Source organism: Bombina bombina, chromosome 3 (genome assembly GCF_027579735.1).
Source record: "Bombina bombina isolate aBomBom1 chromosome 3, aBomBom1.pri, whole genome shotgun sequence".
Classification (NCBI taxonomy): domain Eukaryota; kingdom Metazoa; phylum Chordata; class Amphibia; order Anura; family Bombinatoridae; genus Bombina; species Bombina bombina.
The window spans coordinates 352,342,755-352,359,707 of NC_069501.1; the positions used below are offsets into that span (position 1 = coordinate 352,342,755).

At 37.2% G+C, this 16,953-nt stretch overlaps 1 protein-coding gene across 1 annotated transcript in view; it reads right to left on the reverse strand.

Moving 5' to 3' along the window:
- The window catches only part of SRPX (sushi repeat containing protein X-linked), a 244,242-nt gene that overhangs the window by 112,645 nt on the left and 114,644 nt on the right, over nt 1-16,953 (reverse strand). Inside the window, exons 3-4 of the mRNA XM_053706469.1 lie at nt 4,952-5,143; nt 2,893-3,069 (exon numbers count right to left, since the gene is read on the reverse strand). Coding sequence (XP_053562444.1) covers nt 2,893-3,069; nt 4,952-5,143 — 369 coding nt within the window. The remainder of the gene's footprint in view (nt 1-2,892; nt 3,070-4,951; nt 5,144-16,953) is intronic.

Genomic DNA, 16,953 nt, shown 5'->3' on the forward strand with positions numbered 1-16,953 from the left:
GAACATTTTTAGTGGGAGAAATACTACACCTACACTAAAGCAATATATACATGGTCAACGCAAAAGTAACATGACAGCTAATTGATTCCATGATTTCCTAGTTTTTGAAGGCATTTTTACTGTGACATAAAACCCAATGTTTTTCTTTCATGGTTCAGGATGCATTGGAGCCCTTTGCAATTAAGTAGATGAAAACATGAAAAATCATATTAATGCAATATTCATATTTAATAAAGGTGTTAACTATCGGCTAGATTACGAGTTGTGCGTTAGAGGATGTGCCAGCTGAGAAAAATCTAACCCCGAGTCTAAACACCTCTAATCTTACACTTATTAACCCTAATCTGTCGCCCCCAACATCGCCGACACCTGCATTATATTTATTAACCCATAATCTGCCACTCCGGACACCGCCGCCACCTACATTATACTTATAAACCCCTAATCTGCTGCCCCCAACATCGCCGACACCTACATTATATTTATTAACCCCTAATCTGCCGCCCCCAATGTCGCTGCAACCTACCTACACTTATTAACCCCAATCTGCCGCCCCCAACTATAATAAACATATTAACCCCTAAACCGCCACACTCCCGCCTCGCAAACATTAGTTAAATGTTATTAAACCCTAATCTGCCGTCCCTAACATTGCCGCCACCTACCTACATTTAATAACCCCTAATCTATCGCCCCCAACGGCAGCACTTTAGTTATGAGTTTTATGTTACGCCGTTGTACCATAAAACTCTTAACTACTGACTTTTAAATGCGTTAGGACTCTTGATGGGGTAGAGTATACCGCTCACTTTTTGGCCTCCCAGGACAGACTCGTAATATCAGCGCTATGGAAGTCCCATAGAAAAAAGACTTTACAAAGTTTACGTAAGTCGGTTTGCGTTAAGGCCAAAGAAGTGTGCAGTGCCCCTAAACCTGCAAGACTCGTAATAGCAGCGGTAGGGAAAAAGCAGCGTTAGGACTTGTTAACCCTGCTTTTTCAGCGTAACGCACAACTCGTAATCTAGCCATATGTATTTACTGTTAATATTTCACTTTTTAATGTTCTGCGCATTGCAGAATATGTTCTATGTATTTATAAATATATATTCCAATATATATCTGTATGTATCTATACTTATATCTAATCATGTATATATGTATATATATATATATTTATATATATATATAGGTATAGATATATATTGTACCAAAATACCATCAGATATATATAGAAATATGTATTTATGAATAAATAGAGCATATTCTGCTTTGTGAAGAACATTGGAATGTGATCTATTAATATTTTCATGTTGGGTTAGCGCAATTGAATATGTGATCAGGTTTGCGCTCGAGTAAAGTTTTTTCCACTTTTTTGCTCCCTTGACTTCTATGGGGGAATACGTTATCATAGACGCAATATTCTGTTTGTTTTTTTACGTGCATCAGGAAAGTGCGCAACTGAAGACAGTTTACTTTCCACTTGTTATATGAGTGCTACCACTTTATCAGCTAGCAATATACTTATTTTGGCAAAAATTCTCTGTGTACATGTTATTTCTGTTTCAGTGGCATGTGCACATATACTACACATCAAGTGTACCTGTATATAAACACTACCCCTGCTTAGATAACCGGTGGTGGTTTGTATTATGTCAGCAATTATTTGATTTGCATTATACAACCCAACACGTGACTGGCACAGTATTTGAAGACAAGTGCACTGGGTATGATCAGCATATGTACATATGCTGCCGAAACTGTAATAACTTTTACCATCATAAAACCATCACCAGCTGGCTAAGCAGGTGCAGTGTTTAAATGCAGTGGCACTGGGCATGCACAGCATATACACGTATGCCAAAGAAACAGTAGTCACATTTACTGAAATGCCCTCATACACATTCCCATATTGACTTCCAGGTATCCTGTAAACCTAAAATATATTACAAAACATTTTACCAATGACAATAGAAATTAAATAACAAAAACACTGGAAAATAAACATAACAATTGAATGGTTACAATTCCCAAAAACTGAATAGCACCAAATATTTTACATATTTCTATGTAGTAATCCAGTTGTTTCTGCTGACAGACAAAATGATCAGTTTGTGTGGTCTCAGTAGTTTGGTAATGCTAAAGCTAACATTTTCCATGGGCACAGTTATTAAATTCCTACTCACATTTTATAACTGTGTTAAATTTACAGCTAGAGCACAAGGTTTTCAGATGATTTTTTTCCTTGTAAAAAAATTTGTAAATGTCTAGAACTATTACTCAATTACTATTTGATCCAGTATGTATGAAATCACGCCTTACTCTCAATGTATCATGAAATCAGTGATAAGTGTATTATTACACTGGCCATGTTTTATTATGTCACTGTGACTTCAGCTTTAGGGGCCTATTTAACAAAGGTCTGTTGGACCTGATCCGACAGTGCAGATCAGGTCCGACAGACCTCGCTGAATGCTGAGAGCAATACGCTCTCTGTATTCAGCATTGCACCAGCAGCTCTTGTGAGCTGCTGGTGCAACGCCGCCCCCTGCAGATTGGCCGCCAGCAGGGGGTATCAATCAACCCGATCGTACTTGATCGGGTTGAATTGCGGCGATGTCTGTCTGCCTGCTCAGAGCAGGCGGACAGGTTATGGAGCAGCGGTCTTTAAACTCGCCAGAAACACGGGGCTTCAAGCAAAACAAAACTTTCCAATTTATTTCTATTATAAAATGTATATTTTTATGTCATTGTATTCTTTGTTGAAGAGCATACTTAGGTTGGTTAGAGTGCTTGTGTCTAGAGTACTATGTGACAGCAAAAAAAACAAAAAAAACTATAATGTGAGATTCTGTGATATGGAGCTTATTATTAGGTTGCAAATGGTTAACTTACCGACACAAGTGGCTGGTTTTCCACTCCAAGATTTGTTATCCAAACAAGTTACAACTCTGTCTCCTTTCAGCTGGTAGCCCGGTGAGCAGAAATATTCACATCTAGAGTTAAAGTAGGCTCCATCTAAACACTTGAAACCTCCATAAATGGGCATTGTTAGACTGGAACATCGTTTTTCTGGAAAAGAAAATAATTTGTGTATTAGTTCACTAATATATCCAAACACTGATCATTCAAATTCAAAGCAGCATTCCAGCCATTTGAATTTAAAAGGGGACTTTATTTAAAATGCACATGGTCAAATAGCAAGTGCCTTGCACAGGCCCTTATGCTAATACTAGTTTTACTGGTTAATGAAAAAACATAAAAGTGCAAAACATTTAGCTACACTTTTTAGCAAGTGTAAATGTGTTAAGGCCATTATATGCCAATTGTTCAACTGAGATTTACGCATCTTACTGAGGGCCCAATTATTAAACACTTGCCTGCATAGAGAGATAGTATTAAATATTAATGTATGCATCTTCCCTTCACACCCATAAAACTAATTGATTAAATAAACAGCTCTCAAGCTACAATTTGCCTTTCTAAAATTGTTTGAGGGTCCTAATAATACTGATAAAACAGCTTTGATAAAATCCCTAGACCAGAGAATTTTAAAATACCAGGCCCTGAGAAAAGATAAAAATGTTGCTCCTAAACCTCAGTAAGAAAAGTGAGATTACCCCCAGCCTATCTCACCATCTTATAGATGGTAAACCAAAATTTGGTAAGGCCACGGAACAGGACAACCTAGAAAGCTATTCCAATCAGGTCCATTACTTTCATAATACATGTGGTTTCCCTTATGGAGGTCAATTTTACATATCAACTGGCCACCTGAGGTGGTCATGCTGTACATATGATGTAGGTGCTAAATCACTCACATGCTTTGGAGCCATGTCTTTTAATACATTAGCAAACTTTCATCAAGGAGAAATAAATTATACATGATTAAACAAGAGGGACATTAGTAAGAGGAAAATCAAGAGGGAGGTAATTTAGAAGAATAAAGAGGAATAATTAAGGGCTGGATTAAGGGATGGACTGAATAAAGAGAGTTAAATAAGAAGGGAGGTTAATTATGAAGGGGGTTTAATGGACAAAAATGAATTCAGATGAATAATTAATTATGGGAGGGGCGGTGATCAAGCAGGGAGTAAGTAAAGGGATTAATATATTGGAAGACTTGCAGTTAGTGTTTAATTATGCTGGTGGGAAGAAGTGCTGCCATCTAGTGCTCTTGCAAATGTATAACATTCTTCCAAAACGGCTCCCATATAGTGCTGCAGACACGTGCGTGCTCCTCTGCTTACCTCCCTTGAAGGGGACAGTAAATACCTGGTAATTACAAGACATTTATGTTGAATTGCTAATAGCATATCAACCAATTTAGCATCCTTTTTATTGCAATTATTTTTCAATAGCCAAATTTCATGGACCATGTGCCTTATTTGTTAGAGCCAATCTGGGATTTAATCTACAGACAACAAGGCTAGCCAGTCATAATTTTAGTACAAAATGAATTGTTTTCCAGTGGAAATCAGCTAAAGCCAATTAGGGGCCAATGTATAACAGGGTAAGCCTTGAGAAGTCACCAGGGTATATTTCAAGTTTTGAGAATTACTAGTTGCTCAATTTTCAGAGCCAAATTATCTGAAAAGGGGGCAAAATAATTAATGATAAACATTTTATATAAAAACATGTAAGTGTTAAGTCCACCATCAATTTTAGTGCAGACTCACTTAGAAATCGATTATCTGAGCGAATTAACATACCTGCAATATCCAACATGCATAATATAGCGTGTACTATACTACAGCAGTACAATAAATATTAATTGTAATACCAGCACCAAAAGGAGGGTGTGGTATGGATTTTGCTCGAGCAATGTTTATACTTCATAGCACTTGCCTTTTTTCGCTTGACTTGTAATGTGACTCATATTGTTTAACCAACTATTTTCTGTAGAGTAAGAATAAACCGTAGTTATCAATGTTATTCAGAGATTAATACTCACGCTTGCATGCGTATTTACCAGACCATCTCTTGTCTGCCTGGCAAATAATCTCAGACGCTCCGTGGAGCTCATAGCCTTTCTGGCAATGGATACTGCACCTTGTTCCTCTCACATTCTTGTAATAAGATCCATATGGGCTGCTGCAGGTGGCATGGCCATTTTTAACCTTGATTGGAGAACACCATGGAGTAGCTAATGAAGAATATTAATAATAAAAGACTTAACAATCACTAGACGGTTTCAGAATAAAACAGAGCAATTACTGCAGCTGTGAAAATATATGTAAAAAAGTGTAGATATAACCATTTTACAAACAGTAGAATCTGGAAGAAAATTAATTCAATAATGAAAAAATATATATATTTTAAATTTGGCTTTTTTACCATTTGTGATTAATAAATTTATGACCCCAAAAAATCTCCTGATTTTAATATTAAGTGACTGAAAGGAAAAATGTTCTTTTAGTTAATGGCCCATTTTGTGCTTTGTCTTGCTACATCAAGATAGTTTTCTTACTTTATTTAAGTAAGTGAAAGTAATTCAGATAGAATTTGCAATTTTAAAGAACTTTTCGATTTACGTCTATTATCAAATTTGTTTTGTTCTGTTAAAATCCTTTGTTGAAGAGTAAAGCTAAGATAAAAGTGTAACCTTAGCGCTGGAAAAACAACTCAAAGCTGCAGTGTAATATTAAGGATTCCCTTGTTCCTTACTGACAAATGCTAAAAACGAATTAATTACACTGATTGCAGAGAACTGCAACCAGGTAATTGACCACTGCTGCGCTATCTCAACGGATAGCTAAATGAGTGCAGCAACCAAAACTGAAGGGTTATCTCTAAAAATATTTTTAATGGATTAAAATGATCCCTATAGATAAAAGTCACACATAAAAATGTAATACATAAACATATACAGTAAACAAATAAAATAGATCACAATAAAACAACAAATAGATTTAAATGGAGAACAAATGCACAGTCTCTTTGATAGAAATCGTCCGTTGGTCTTTTTGGGCTTCCGTAGCCTGAAGTCTCTGTTTTGGCGTAAAGGAGCGCCTTGCAGTTTTGAAGTTCCGTCTGGTGGGCTGAGCATTCTGGAGGCTGGATAATACAGCGGAGACATAACGGACCTCTGTTTGCTGCAAAACCCCTGGGACACGCTGTGAAAATACAAGCGGCTTGCCCTTGAGAGGAGCCCCCTGTGACAGTTCATCAACATCTGGTGTAAGTAAAAGTGTGCACCTTATGTTTTTTGTATCTTCAAATTGTTTAAAGGATTTTGTATATCCTTCTTCTCGCCCTATCACTTAGCTTTTTTGCTGGCTATTAACCCATCAGGAGCTTGCTTGACGCCCTTTCTGCTTTTTAACATATCAACTGGCATACAAAAAGACTTTTAACCAACGGACGATTTCTATCAAAGAGACTGTGCATTTGTTCTCCATTTAAATCTATTTGTTGTTTTATTGTGATCTATTTTATTTGTTTACTGTATATGTTTATGTATTACATTTTTATGTGTGACTTTTATCTATAGGGATCATTTTAATCCATTAAACATATTTTTAGAGATAACCCCTTCAGTTTTGGTTGCTGCACTCATTTAGCTATCTGTTGAGATAGCGCAGCAGTGGTCAATTACCTGGTTGCAGTTCTCTGCAATCAGTGTAATTAATTCGTTTTTAGCTTTTGAAGAGTAAAGCTAGTTAGGCTGATAAAAGCTTAGGAGCGTGCACAAGCTTTGGTACTCTATGCAGCAGTGTTTGCACCAATTTATAACACTGCTATAAACAATATTCTAAACACTGCTGCCATAGACTACTATAGACACGTGCATGCTTCTGAGTTCCTATGAACCTACCTAGATTTACTTTTAACAAAGGATACCAAGACAACAAGGAAAATTTGATAGCAGAAGTAAAATAGAATGTTGCTTAAAATTGCAAGATCTGTCTAAATAATTCAAGTCTAATTTTGACTTTACTTTAGACAGACCATTCCATTTTAAGCATCATTCTATTTCACCAGGCATAATAGTGCAGCATCCCAAGGAGACGTCTTCAATCACTTAAAGGGACAGTCAACACAAAAATTGTTATTGTTTAAAAAGATAGATAACGCCTTTACTACCCATTCCCCAGCTTTGCACAACCAACATTGTTATATTAATAAACTTTATAACATTTTAACCTCTAAATTTCTGCCTGTTTCTAGGCAACTAAAGACAGCCTCTTATCGCATTCTTTTTTATTAGCTTTTCACAACAGGAGACTGCTAATTCATGTGGGCCATATAGATAATATTGTGCTCACGCCAGAGGAGTTATTTAAAATTTAGCACAAGACAGTACAAAATGCAAGTCAATAGATAATAAATAAAAAGTTATGTGATCAGGAGGCAGTCTGCAGAGGCTTAGATACAAGGTAATCACAGAGGTAAAAAGTATAATAATATAACTGCGTTGGTTGTGCCAATCTAGGGAATGGGTAATAAAGGGATTATCTATCTTTTAAAACAATAACAATTCTGGAGAAGACTGTACCTTTAACATCAGTCTACTCTCAGCATTAGAAAGAAGTCACAGATAACAACTGCCACTTACCTTCTACACCAGATGGGGTTTGCCTATCCTATCCTATAGCTTTGTTACCCCCGGGGTGCAGGGTGGGCCACAGTCTAAAACCACTACCCTATATCTGTCCTCTTAAACTAGGGAAATTACCTGCAGCCTTAACAAACGACCCCTCTAACACTGGGGATAAGGTCTACACTGTTTGCCAATATTCCTCTACAGGATTACAGAATATTCCTCTGTAAACTTAAAAATTTCTATGAGACAACCTCCTCTGCACCACCTTTAAAGATGCAAGATTCGCCATTCTCAGCAAACAAATGAAGTATCCAAGGGTAAGGGTCTATGAGTACGGCGAACATGGACTGCGAAAATGCAGAAGACATTATTATTGGTATTATTTAATATACATTAGATTTTTTAATCTTGCTTCAATAAAGTTTGGAAACTTTTTTTTAAGCACTTTGGATACTTCATTTGTTTGTTACCTAGGTTTATTCTTCTATGATAGATATCAAGAAATGATGCAAATCTGATAATACAGTCATTTAAAAAAAAAACTCAAAATCTTTTGTGTGGTTTTCAAAGATATATGTGTAGTTTGTATTGTATTGTAGCTGGCAAGGGATATGAACAGAATCAGAAACAAAATCTGTCCACTGAATAAAATTAGGAATCTTGTATACAATTACTGTATTTGTTCTAACTTTCCCAAGGGATACATGAATACATACTTGTATATTCTCTGCTTACATTAACATTATTATAGCACAGCAAGTCTGTACTGGCTGTATTTGTTAGCCAAGAATATGCCATCTGTTAATATTTTTCTCCTATATATATATATATATATTTATAATTTTATAAAAAGGATTTAGCAAAAATTAAATTAAAATCAGCTACACATCTTTTGATCATTAGAGGATATACCAGTGATCAAAGAACTGTTTATCTTTTGTCAGAATGTTCTCCAAATTAGTTCTAGCATCAACATGCACTTAAATAAATCAACTGAAAAGAAATATTTCTGGCAACAAAACTTTGAACTGCAACTGAATTGATGTTTGAGGAGGGAGATAACTGTAGTTAAAGGGACATGAAAGTCAAAATTACATTTTCATGAATCAGATTTAAAGGGATATGAAACCCAATTTTTTTTCTTTCATGATTTAGAAAGAGCATGCACTTTTAAACAACTTTCTAATTTACTTCTATTATCTAATTTGCTTCATTCTCTTGATATTCTTTGCTGAAAAGCATATCTAGATATGCTCAGTAGCTGCTGATTTGTAGATGCACATAGATGCCTTGTGTGATTGGCTCACCCATGTGCATTGCTATTTCTTCAACAAAGGATATCTAAAGAATGAAGCAAATTAGATAATAGAAGTAAATTGGAATGTTATTAAAAATTGTATTCTCTTCCTGAATCATGAAAGAAAATGTTTGGGTTTAGTATCCATCTAAATAATGGAATGTTGCTTTAAATATTCCTATGGACTTACATTGACTTTAAAGGGACATGAAACCCAAATTTTTTCTTTCATGATTCAGATAGAGAATACAATTTCAGTTTCCCGTTTACTTCTATTATCAAATTTGCTTTGTTCTCATGTTAGTCCTTGTTTAAGAGATATCTATATAGGTAGTGTACACATGTTTGGAGCACTACACTACAGGGAATAGTGCTGCTATCTAGTGCTCATGCGAATGTATAACATTGTTACAAAAGTGCTGCCATATAATGCAGTCATGTGCACGATCCTAAATGTACCTTTTTGCTTTTCAACAAAGGATAACAAGAAAACAAAGAAAATTTGATAGAAGTAAATTGAAAAGTTGTCTAAAATTGTTCTATGGGATTCATGAAAGAAAAATGTTGTGTTTTATGTCCCTTTAAGCGAATTAACATGTCAGTGACAAAATTTGATTATGTGAATTTTAAATTCTATATTAGAAAGTCATATGCCACATTTAGGGCCAGATTACAAGTGGCGTTAAAGAATTTTTGCACAGGCACAAACACGCACCACTCAAAGTAAACTTTTAACGTGGGCGGGTTAGCACTCATGGGCGGGTTAGCACTCGAATTATTGCATGTGAGTGAAACCCAAAGCGTGCTAACTTTAGGACTTTGTGGATATTGTGACCACATTAAATTATTTTCCCCACAGACTTTAATGGAGCGCACAAAACCTAACATATCGCTTGCACGCTAACCAGACACCGCATAAGACCTAAAGTGCTAAACCCGAAAGTAGTTATGAATATTTTACATTTCAATGAGACTTCACATAGAAGAAAATGTTCTTTTTATTTTTAAATATATATTTCTATAGATATAAATCTTTTTTTTTAATTCTAAAATATATATATATCTATATGTATAGATATATAAAGATATATTTAGAAATATATAGTGAAGAACATTGGAATGTAAGATATTTCCACTAAATACTGTCACGCTCAGCAAAGTGGGTTCAAGGGTTCGGAGCTCATGTGTATAGGTATCAGACTTAGTCCAATCTTTAGCACTATAAGGGGCTAGTGGAATGGGCTTCTTTGAGGAATTACCCACTTTAGGCATGGTAGCAAAGAGACAGACAAGGTAGGTTTATTGTGCAGGAAATTCGGTTTCTGGAAAATGTTGGATTCTGGAAAAAGGATAGGCTGCAGTAATGCCCACACCGGAGGGGAAATCAAAAGTAGTGAGCAGTCTAGGGCCAAGGACAGGAGAGCCCACTCTAAGGCCAAGACTGGAGTGCCCACTTGAGGGCCGAAGACAAAAGTTCCTACTCAAGGGCCAAGGACTAGAACTGGATTTTCCACTTGAGGGCCAAGGACTGAAGTAGACACCCTCTGCTGGGCTTGGGTACTGGAGCAGAATACCAGTGCTTGGCAGATGCCCTATGCATGGCTTGGGTAATGGAGCAGAGCACTGCTAAGAAAATTAGTGATACTGAATACACTGGTAGCTGTGATAGGCTGGTAATAAGAGAATATGCTGAAGACAAACCAAGGGTCAGAGAGCAGTCACCAAACACAGGGAGAATCTGGAAAAATAGTCAGAAAACAAGCCAAGTTCAGTATACCAGGGAAGACGTCTGATCCTTTGTCTAACACAGGGGAGATCCAATAGAAAGGTTAGGAGACAAGCAGGGTACAAGAGCCAGAAGATTCACCAGAACAACTTGAATTTTTATAGCAGTGCTGATTGTGTAACTACATGCAGCTGAAAAGCAGGTGGAGCAAGAAAGCTAGCCAGTGCAAGTAGTAGGTCTCCAAGAACAACAGCAGAATACAAAGCCCTCTGGTAGAACATGGATAAAGTAAAAGGCTGTGAATCTGAAATCCCAGGTTCAATCCCTGGCACGGCTATGACAGGACGCCATCTGGGTGGCCTTAGCTTCAAAGAGTCTTTAGATACACTCTCCAGACCAGCGTACCATCCAAAGCATAGACCCAGTCTGTGGGAAAAGGCTCAGACACAGACTTATCTTGGACAGATTTTTTACTTAGGGCTGCAGTAGTGCAATCTTGTTAGTGCTGCAGAATCTGTTGGCACTCTACAAATAACCGATAATAATAATAATAATAATCTTGTGACTTTGCCTTAGACGTAGGCTTAAAGGGGCTAAAGCGGTAGGATAGATAGTTAGAAACTGAATGACCCCTCTTCCAGACAGCATTCTGAGTCCCTAAAAATAGTGATGAGCCCATCCGTATTCTCTTTCTCAGTGCAGAGCATTATGTAGGAAGTGAAGATTTCAATGAAACTGGCAGAAGAGCTGTGACAGGTTCCTTAGCAGACTCAGCATTAGCAACATGATCTGGTGAGACAGTCATAGGCATAGAACCCTTTGGAGGTCTCACAGGACAGAAGAAGATGACATGACCAGTGCCCCCACAGTAAAAGCAAAGCCCTTGAGTTCTCCTTCTAATCTTCTCTGTAGCAGAAAGAGACACTTTGGTTAACTTGATATTTCCATCTGCAAATTATTTTGAAGTAGTCCCATTACATGAAGCAGAGGCAGTCCTGAGTGATGCAGAGGATCCAAAAAAAGGGAGACTTATCAAGAATAGAATTGCAAAAAAGTTTTTGCAAAAAGTCTCTTTGATTATCAATAAATGCCTGAAACCAGTTGATAAAGGCTGTGTTACAGATTATATTGTCTTAGGCAGGTTCTGAAATATTTGAAAAGAATTGTTAAAATTGTTGTGCCATCATGGTAACTTGCTCCAAAAGTGAACACAGGAATTTCCCCACCTCAGTAATCTCCGTTCTTTGGCCATGACATTCTGGTTCAGAGGTTTGGAGCTCATATGTAGAGGTGTCAGACTTAGTCCAATGTTATGCACTAATAGGGGCTAGCGGAAAGGGCTTAGTTAGATTTTTGTACATAAAAAAAGAGTTGGATTCTGGAAACAGGATATGTTGCAGTAAAGTCCACAATGGAGTCAAAGTCAGAAGTAATGCCCGCTCTAGAGCTAGGAAGTGGATTGCCCATTCTAGGGCAGAGGACATGAGTGCCCACTTGAGGGACAAAGACAGGAGTGCCCACTGTAAGGCCAACATTGGAGTGCCCACACGAAGGCTGAGGACTGGAATGCCCACTTTGATGGCCGAGGACTGAAGCAGGATACTGATGCTTGGCAGAGACCCTCTGCAGGGCTTGGGTACTGGAGCAGAATACTAGTACTTGGTAAATGCCCTCTGCTGGGCTTGGGTACTGGAGCAGGATACTGGGGCATGGCAGATGCCCTCTGCAGGGCTTTAGTACTGGAGCAGGGCACCGCTGAGAAAAGTAGTGATACTAGATACACAGGTACCTGTGACAAGCAAGAGAATAGGCTCAAGACGAACCAAGGGTCAGATACCAGAGAGCAGCCAGATAAGTCACCAAACACAGAGAGAATCAAGAAGAGTAGTCAGAAAACAAGCCAATTTCAGCATAACAGAGAAGCTGTCTGATCCTTCATCTAACACAGGGGGATCCAATAGAAAGGTCAGAAGGAAAACCGGGTACAGGAGCCAGAAATCCACCAGAACAACTTGAATATAGGCACAGGTCAGAGGCACAAACAGAGTGAATTAACCACAATTTCAGGGCATGGAGTGGCCTGTGAGGCATTGCTGATTGCGTATTTACATGCAGATAGCAAGCAGATGGAGCCAGAGAGCTAGCCTGAATACAGAATACAAGAGCCCTCTGGTGGCAAAGGCGATAGAGTAAAAGGCTGCAAACCTTGAGTCCCAGATTCAATCCCGTGCACAACCATCACAAATACATATTAAAAGACATTATTAAATATTACCCCTTAAACTTTACACTAGGGGGCCTATTTAACAAAGGACTGTCGGACCTGATCCGACAGTGTGGATCAGGTCCGACAGACCTCGCTGAATGCGGAGAGCAATACGCTCTCCATATTCAGCAATGCACCAGCAGCTCTTGTGAGCTGCTGGTGCAACGCCGCCCCCTGCAGATTCGCGGCCAATCGGCCACCAGCAGGGAGTGTCAATCAACCCGATCGTACTCGATCGGGTTGAATTGCGACGATGTCTGTCCGCCTAATCATAGCAGGCGGACAGGTTATGGAGCAGCGGTCTTTAGACTAACGTGTTTCTGGCGAGCCCCTAGGTCTTCAGTCGCAATAACCCGACAAATGCAAATTGCACCCATTTACTTTCAACTTGTAATATACGCGCAAGTTAGCACTGTAGTGATATTGCTTATCACGACACGCGTTAACTTTATTGTGCCACTTTTAATCTTTTCCTCAATGTTTTCATATGCTTATGCTGAAGTTGATGCCAAGTAGCTTTCAAATATATCAAAATATTAAAATGATGTATTATATATAAATAAGTTTGTAAAAACAAATGTCAATTATTTGACATTTAAAAAAAAATCAGGCAAGCTTCTATTATTTTTAATGAATGTGCCAAAGCATTTGTCCATTCATAGCAGGTAGATTCAAGACACTTTTACTTGGCCATAGCATAATGTGCACAAAAGTTGATATATTAATTTATTAAAACATATGTTAAATTGTAATTTATTTTTTCAGTTTGACACTTCTTGGACACCCTAGCACCAGTCCTTGGAAATGCAAATGTATTGGGCTTTATTAAAGAACCAGTAAATATAGTAGATTTGCATAATCAAGAAATGCATGATAAAAAGACAATTCACTTAGCCTGATCTTCAAATGAGTAGTGATTTGTTTTTCTGCAAATTTCAATGTTATGTCTATTTCCACTCCTCCTGCATCATTTGACAGCCATCAGCCAATCACAAATGCATATACAAATATATGCTATGAATTCTTGCACATGCTCAGTAGGAGCTGGTGACTCAAAAAGTGGAAATATAAAAAGACTGTGTACACAAGTTTATGAAATCAAACGATTGCATAGATATTATATTCCAAAATGCAATTTTTCCAGACCAGAGCGGGAGCAAGCTACATTCAGTTTAATGGCGTGATCGGGCCGGCTATGACTAGAAAGCATGGCCCGCGATGCACTTATGCAAATTAGGACCCGCTCAGTAGAACCATGAGCGGCAGTCAGGAAAATTGCATTTTGGAATATAATATCTTTGCAATCGTTTGATTTATAAACTTGGTGCTAAGCTAATGTTATATAATTCTGCACTATGTGCAGAATTATATAACATTATTTTGTAGGTTTACTCGCCCTTAAAAGGAAGTAAATTTTAAAGTTGTTTAAATTGCATGCTCTACCTTAATCATGAAAGTTTAATTTTTACTTGAGTGTCCCTTTAAGTATATACACTGATTGGCTAAAATGAAAGTCTGTCAAAATAACTGAAATAAGGTGGGCAGTTTGCAGAGGCTTAGCTACTAGGTAATCGCAGAGGTAAAAACTATATTAATATAACTGAGTTGGTTATGTAAAACTGGGGAATGGGTAATAAAGGGATTATCTATCTTTTTAAACAATACAAATTCTGGAGAAGACTGCCCCTTTAAATGCATTGGTTCTGTTTGCGTAAATAAAATATACCATAGCATTGCAGTAACTTAGAAATATAAAACAGCTGTAGCTTTTTCTTTTAAGTGATCCATGACTTATGTTGCTGAGGAACAAAAGGCATATAATAAATAAATGGATAGCAGGCTATGTTGTATTTCCTGACCATAACGCAGTGGTTACAAACTTGTATTCATCAGTCTGTTTATTGATATGGATAGGTTGGGCTGTTGGGCATATATGCTCAGTGGAATTTTATTAGATGTTTAATTGGGACAATTGAAAGTTTAGAACGTAGTAAAATAATGATTGCGCCTGAAAAATAAATTAATTTAATGATTCATGTGAAAACTAGCAAGATTCTACCTTTTAACCCCTTAATGACCACAATGTACCCTGTATGTCAATGGTCGTTAAAGGTTTTTTCAGGACATAATAGCACAAGTCTAGCAAGAAGACGCTATTAATACCCTCCCTCCAGCAGGCTTTGTGGAATAGAGCAGTCTCAACGCTGGTGGCAAGACCGCGCTATAAAACAATCAAGTCACAAAAAAAGGCCAGTGACATACAGGGTACGTCGCTGGTCCTTAAGGGGTTAATAGATACCAGGTGAGGATTTTAGGAGTGTTTTTGCTTCTAAAGAACGCAACAGCAATTTTAAAAAAAATTTGGCCCAAGGTAACGTACATAAAATGCTAACAAGAGCTTATTTCAGGCTATAACTGCCCCCAAAATTATTATATAGAGTTATGTTAATTATATGAATTTATGACTTCTAATTATCTCTCTGGTTATATTGTCAGACCCAAAAAAAGACACGTTTGAGTTAAAGTGTTGAGTCTACAAATGCAGAACAAAGTGTTAATTGCCATAAACTGTCCAATATCAAACAGCAAATCCTCTCTTTCTTTTACTGCTTGAAGGAAGATAAGTATTGTGTTTCACTCTCTACTAATAAACATATATTTTGGATTATTTTATTTAATTTCATTTTTTGTTGGTTCTATTTTATGTAATACTTAATTGTTGATTAGTTTTCCATTTATCTTTTATTTCCTACTTCCGTTTTTTCTTATACCTGTTTTCATTTCTGTGTTTTACCCCTTTTTCCTTTATTTTGGTTTTATTTACCATCTGGTTTTACTGTTTTGCAATTTATCTGGTTTCTTCGTTAGTTACCCCTTTTTTATGTGCTCCAGTTTGTCCTTCAGCTCTATCGACATCCATTTTCAGCCTGTGTCAGGTGCGTGCGCATGCGCAGTAGATTCCATTTCTAACTGCGTAGTTAGATCCGCCTCCGTCATTTCTGTCCTCTTTTACCTCACAACAGCTTGTTATTTCAACTTTGCAGCTGCAATTTTGTTTCAAAAGTGTCTCAAAGTATTTATTTTCAATCCTGGTTTTAAAAAAAATGATCTTATAGTTTTTGTCTCCATCTAGTGACCAGTTTTATTAGCATTTATTTTCTAAAAAATTTATAATTTATTTATTTAATTGTATTTTTCTCTTGGTGTCCAATTATTAGTTAATTAATTTTATTTCTTTGGGGTAAATCCTTGTTATTAATTTTTAGTTTTATTCAATAACTTCAATAAGTGAGTAAAAAGTTGGTTAAAAAATCTCGCCAATTTGCTTCTGGCTCTTTTGTTCCTTGCAGGAAAGGAAGGAAAACACCTGCTAAATTCTCTACTCCCAAGAGGTCACTGATGGGAGATGCTTTGGCCGATAAAAATGCCTTAGACATTTATTCTTCTACTGAGTATAATTCTGATTCTTCATTGGATTCAGATCATTCTAATGATTATATTACTCAACCTTCTTCTGAGGATTCTTCTGCCTCACCAAAGGTTAACAGTTAATAACAGATTTAAAAAAAAAAAAAAAAAAAAGACTAAACACCTTGATTCTAAAGAAGGAAAATTTTATGATATGTTTAGGTAATCCCAAATTTGATGCTGATGAGTTACATCATCCAAGATCAGCTGAGTGGTGTCCATCTTCAGATAATGCAGAGTTCATTGATTTTCAGTTATGTAAAAACCCTTAAAAAGAGATTCTCGTATCAAAATGAGGGCAGAATGCCCCAGAGCTATTCTCCCTAATAATGATTAGTGATGTTGCGAATAGTTCGCCGGCGAATAGTTCCCGGTAAATATAGCTTGTTCGCATTCGCCACGGCGGGCGAACATATGCGATGTTCGGTCCGCCTCCTATTCATCATCATTGAGTAAACTTTGACCCTGTATCTCACAGTCTGCAGACATATTTCAGCCAATCAGCAGCAGACACTCCCTCCCAGCTCCTCCCAGCTCCTGGGCAGCAGCCATTTTAGATTCATTCTGATCCTGCATTCTTAGTGAGAGGAGGGATAGTGTAGCTGCTTCTGATTTTATAGGGAAATTCATAGCTAGGCTAGTGTATTCAGTGT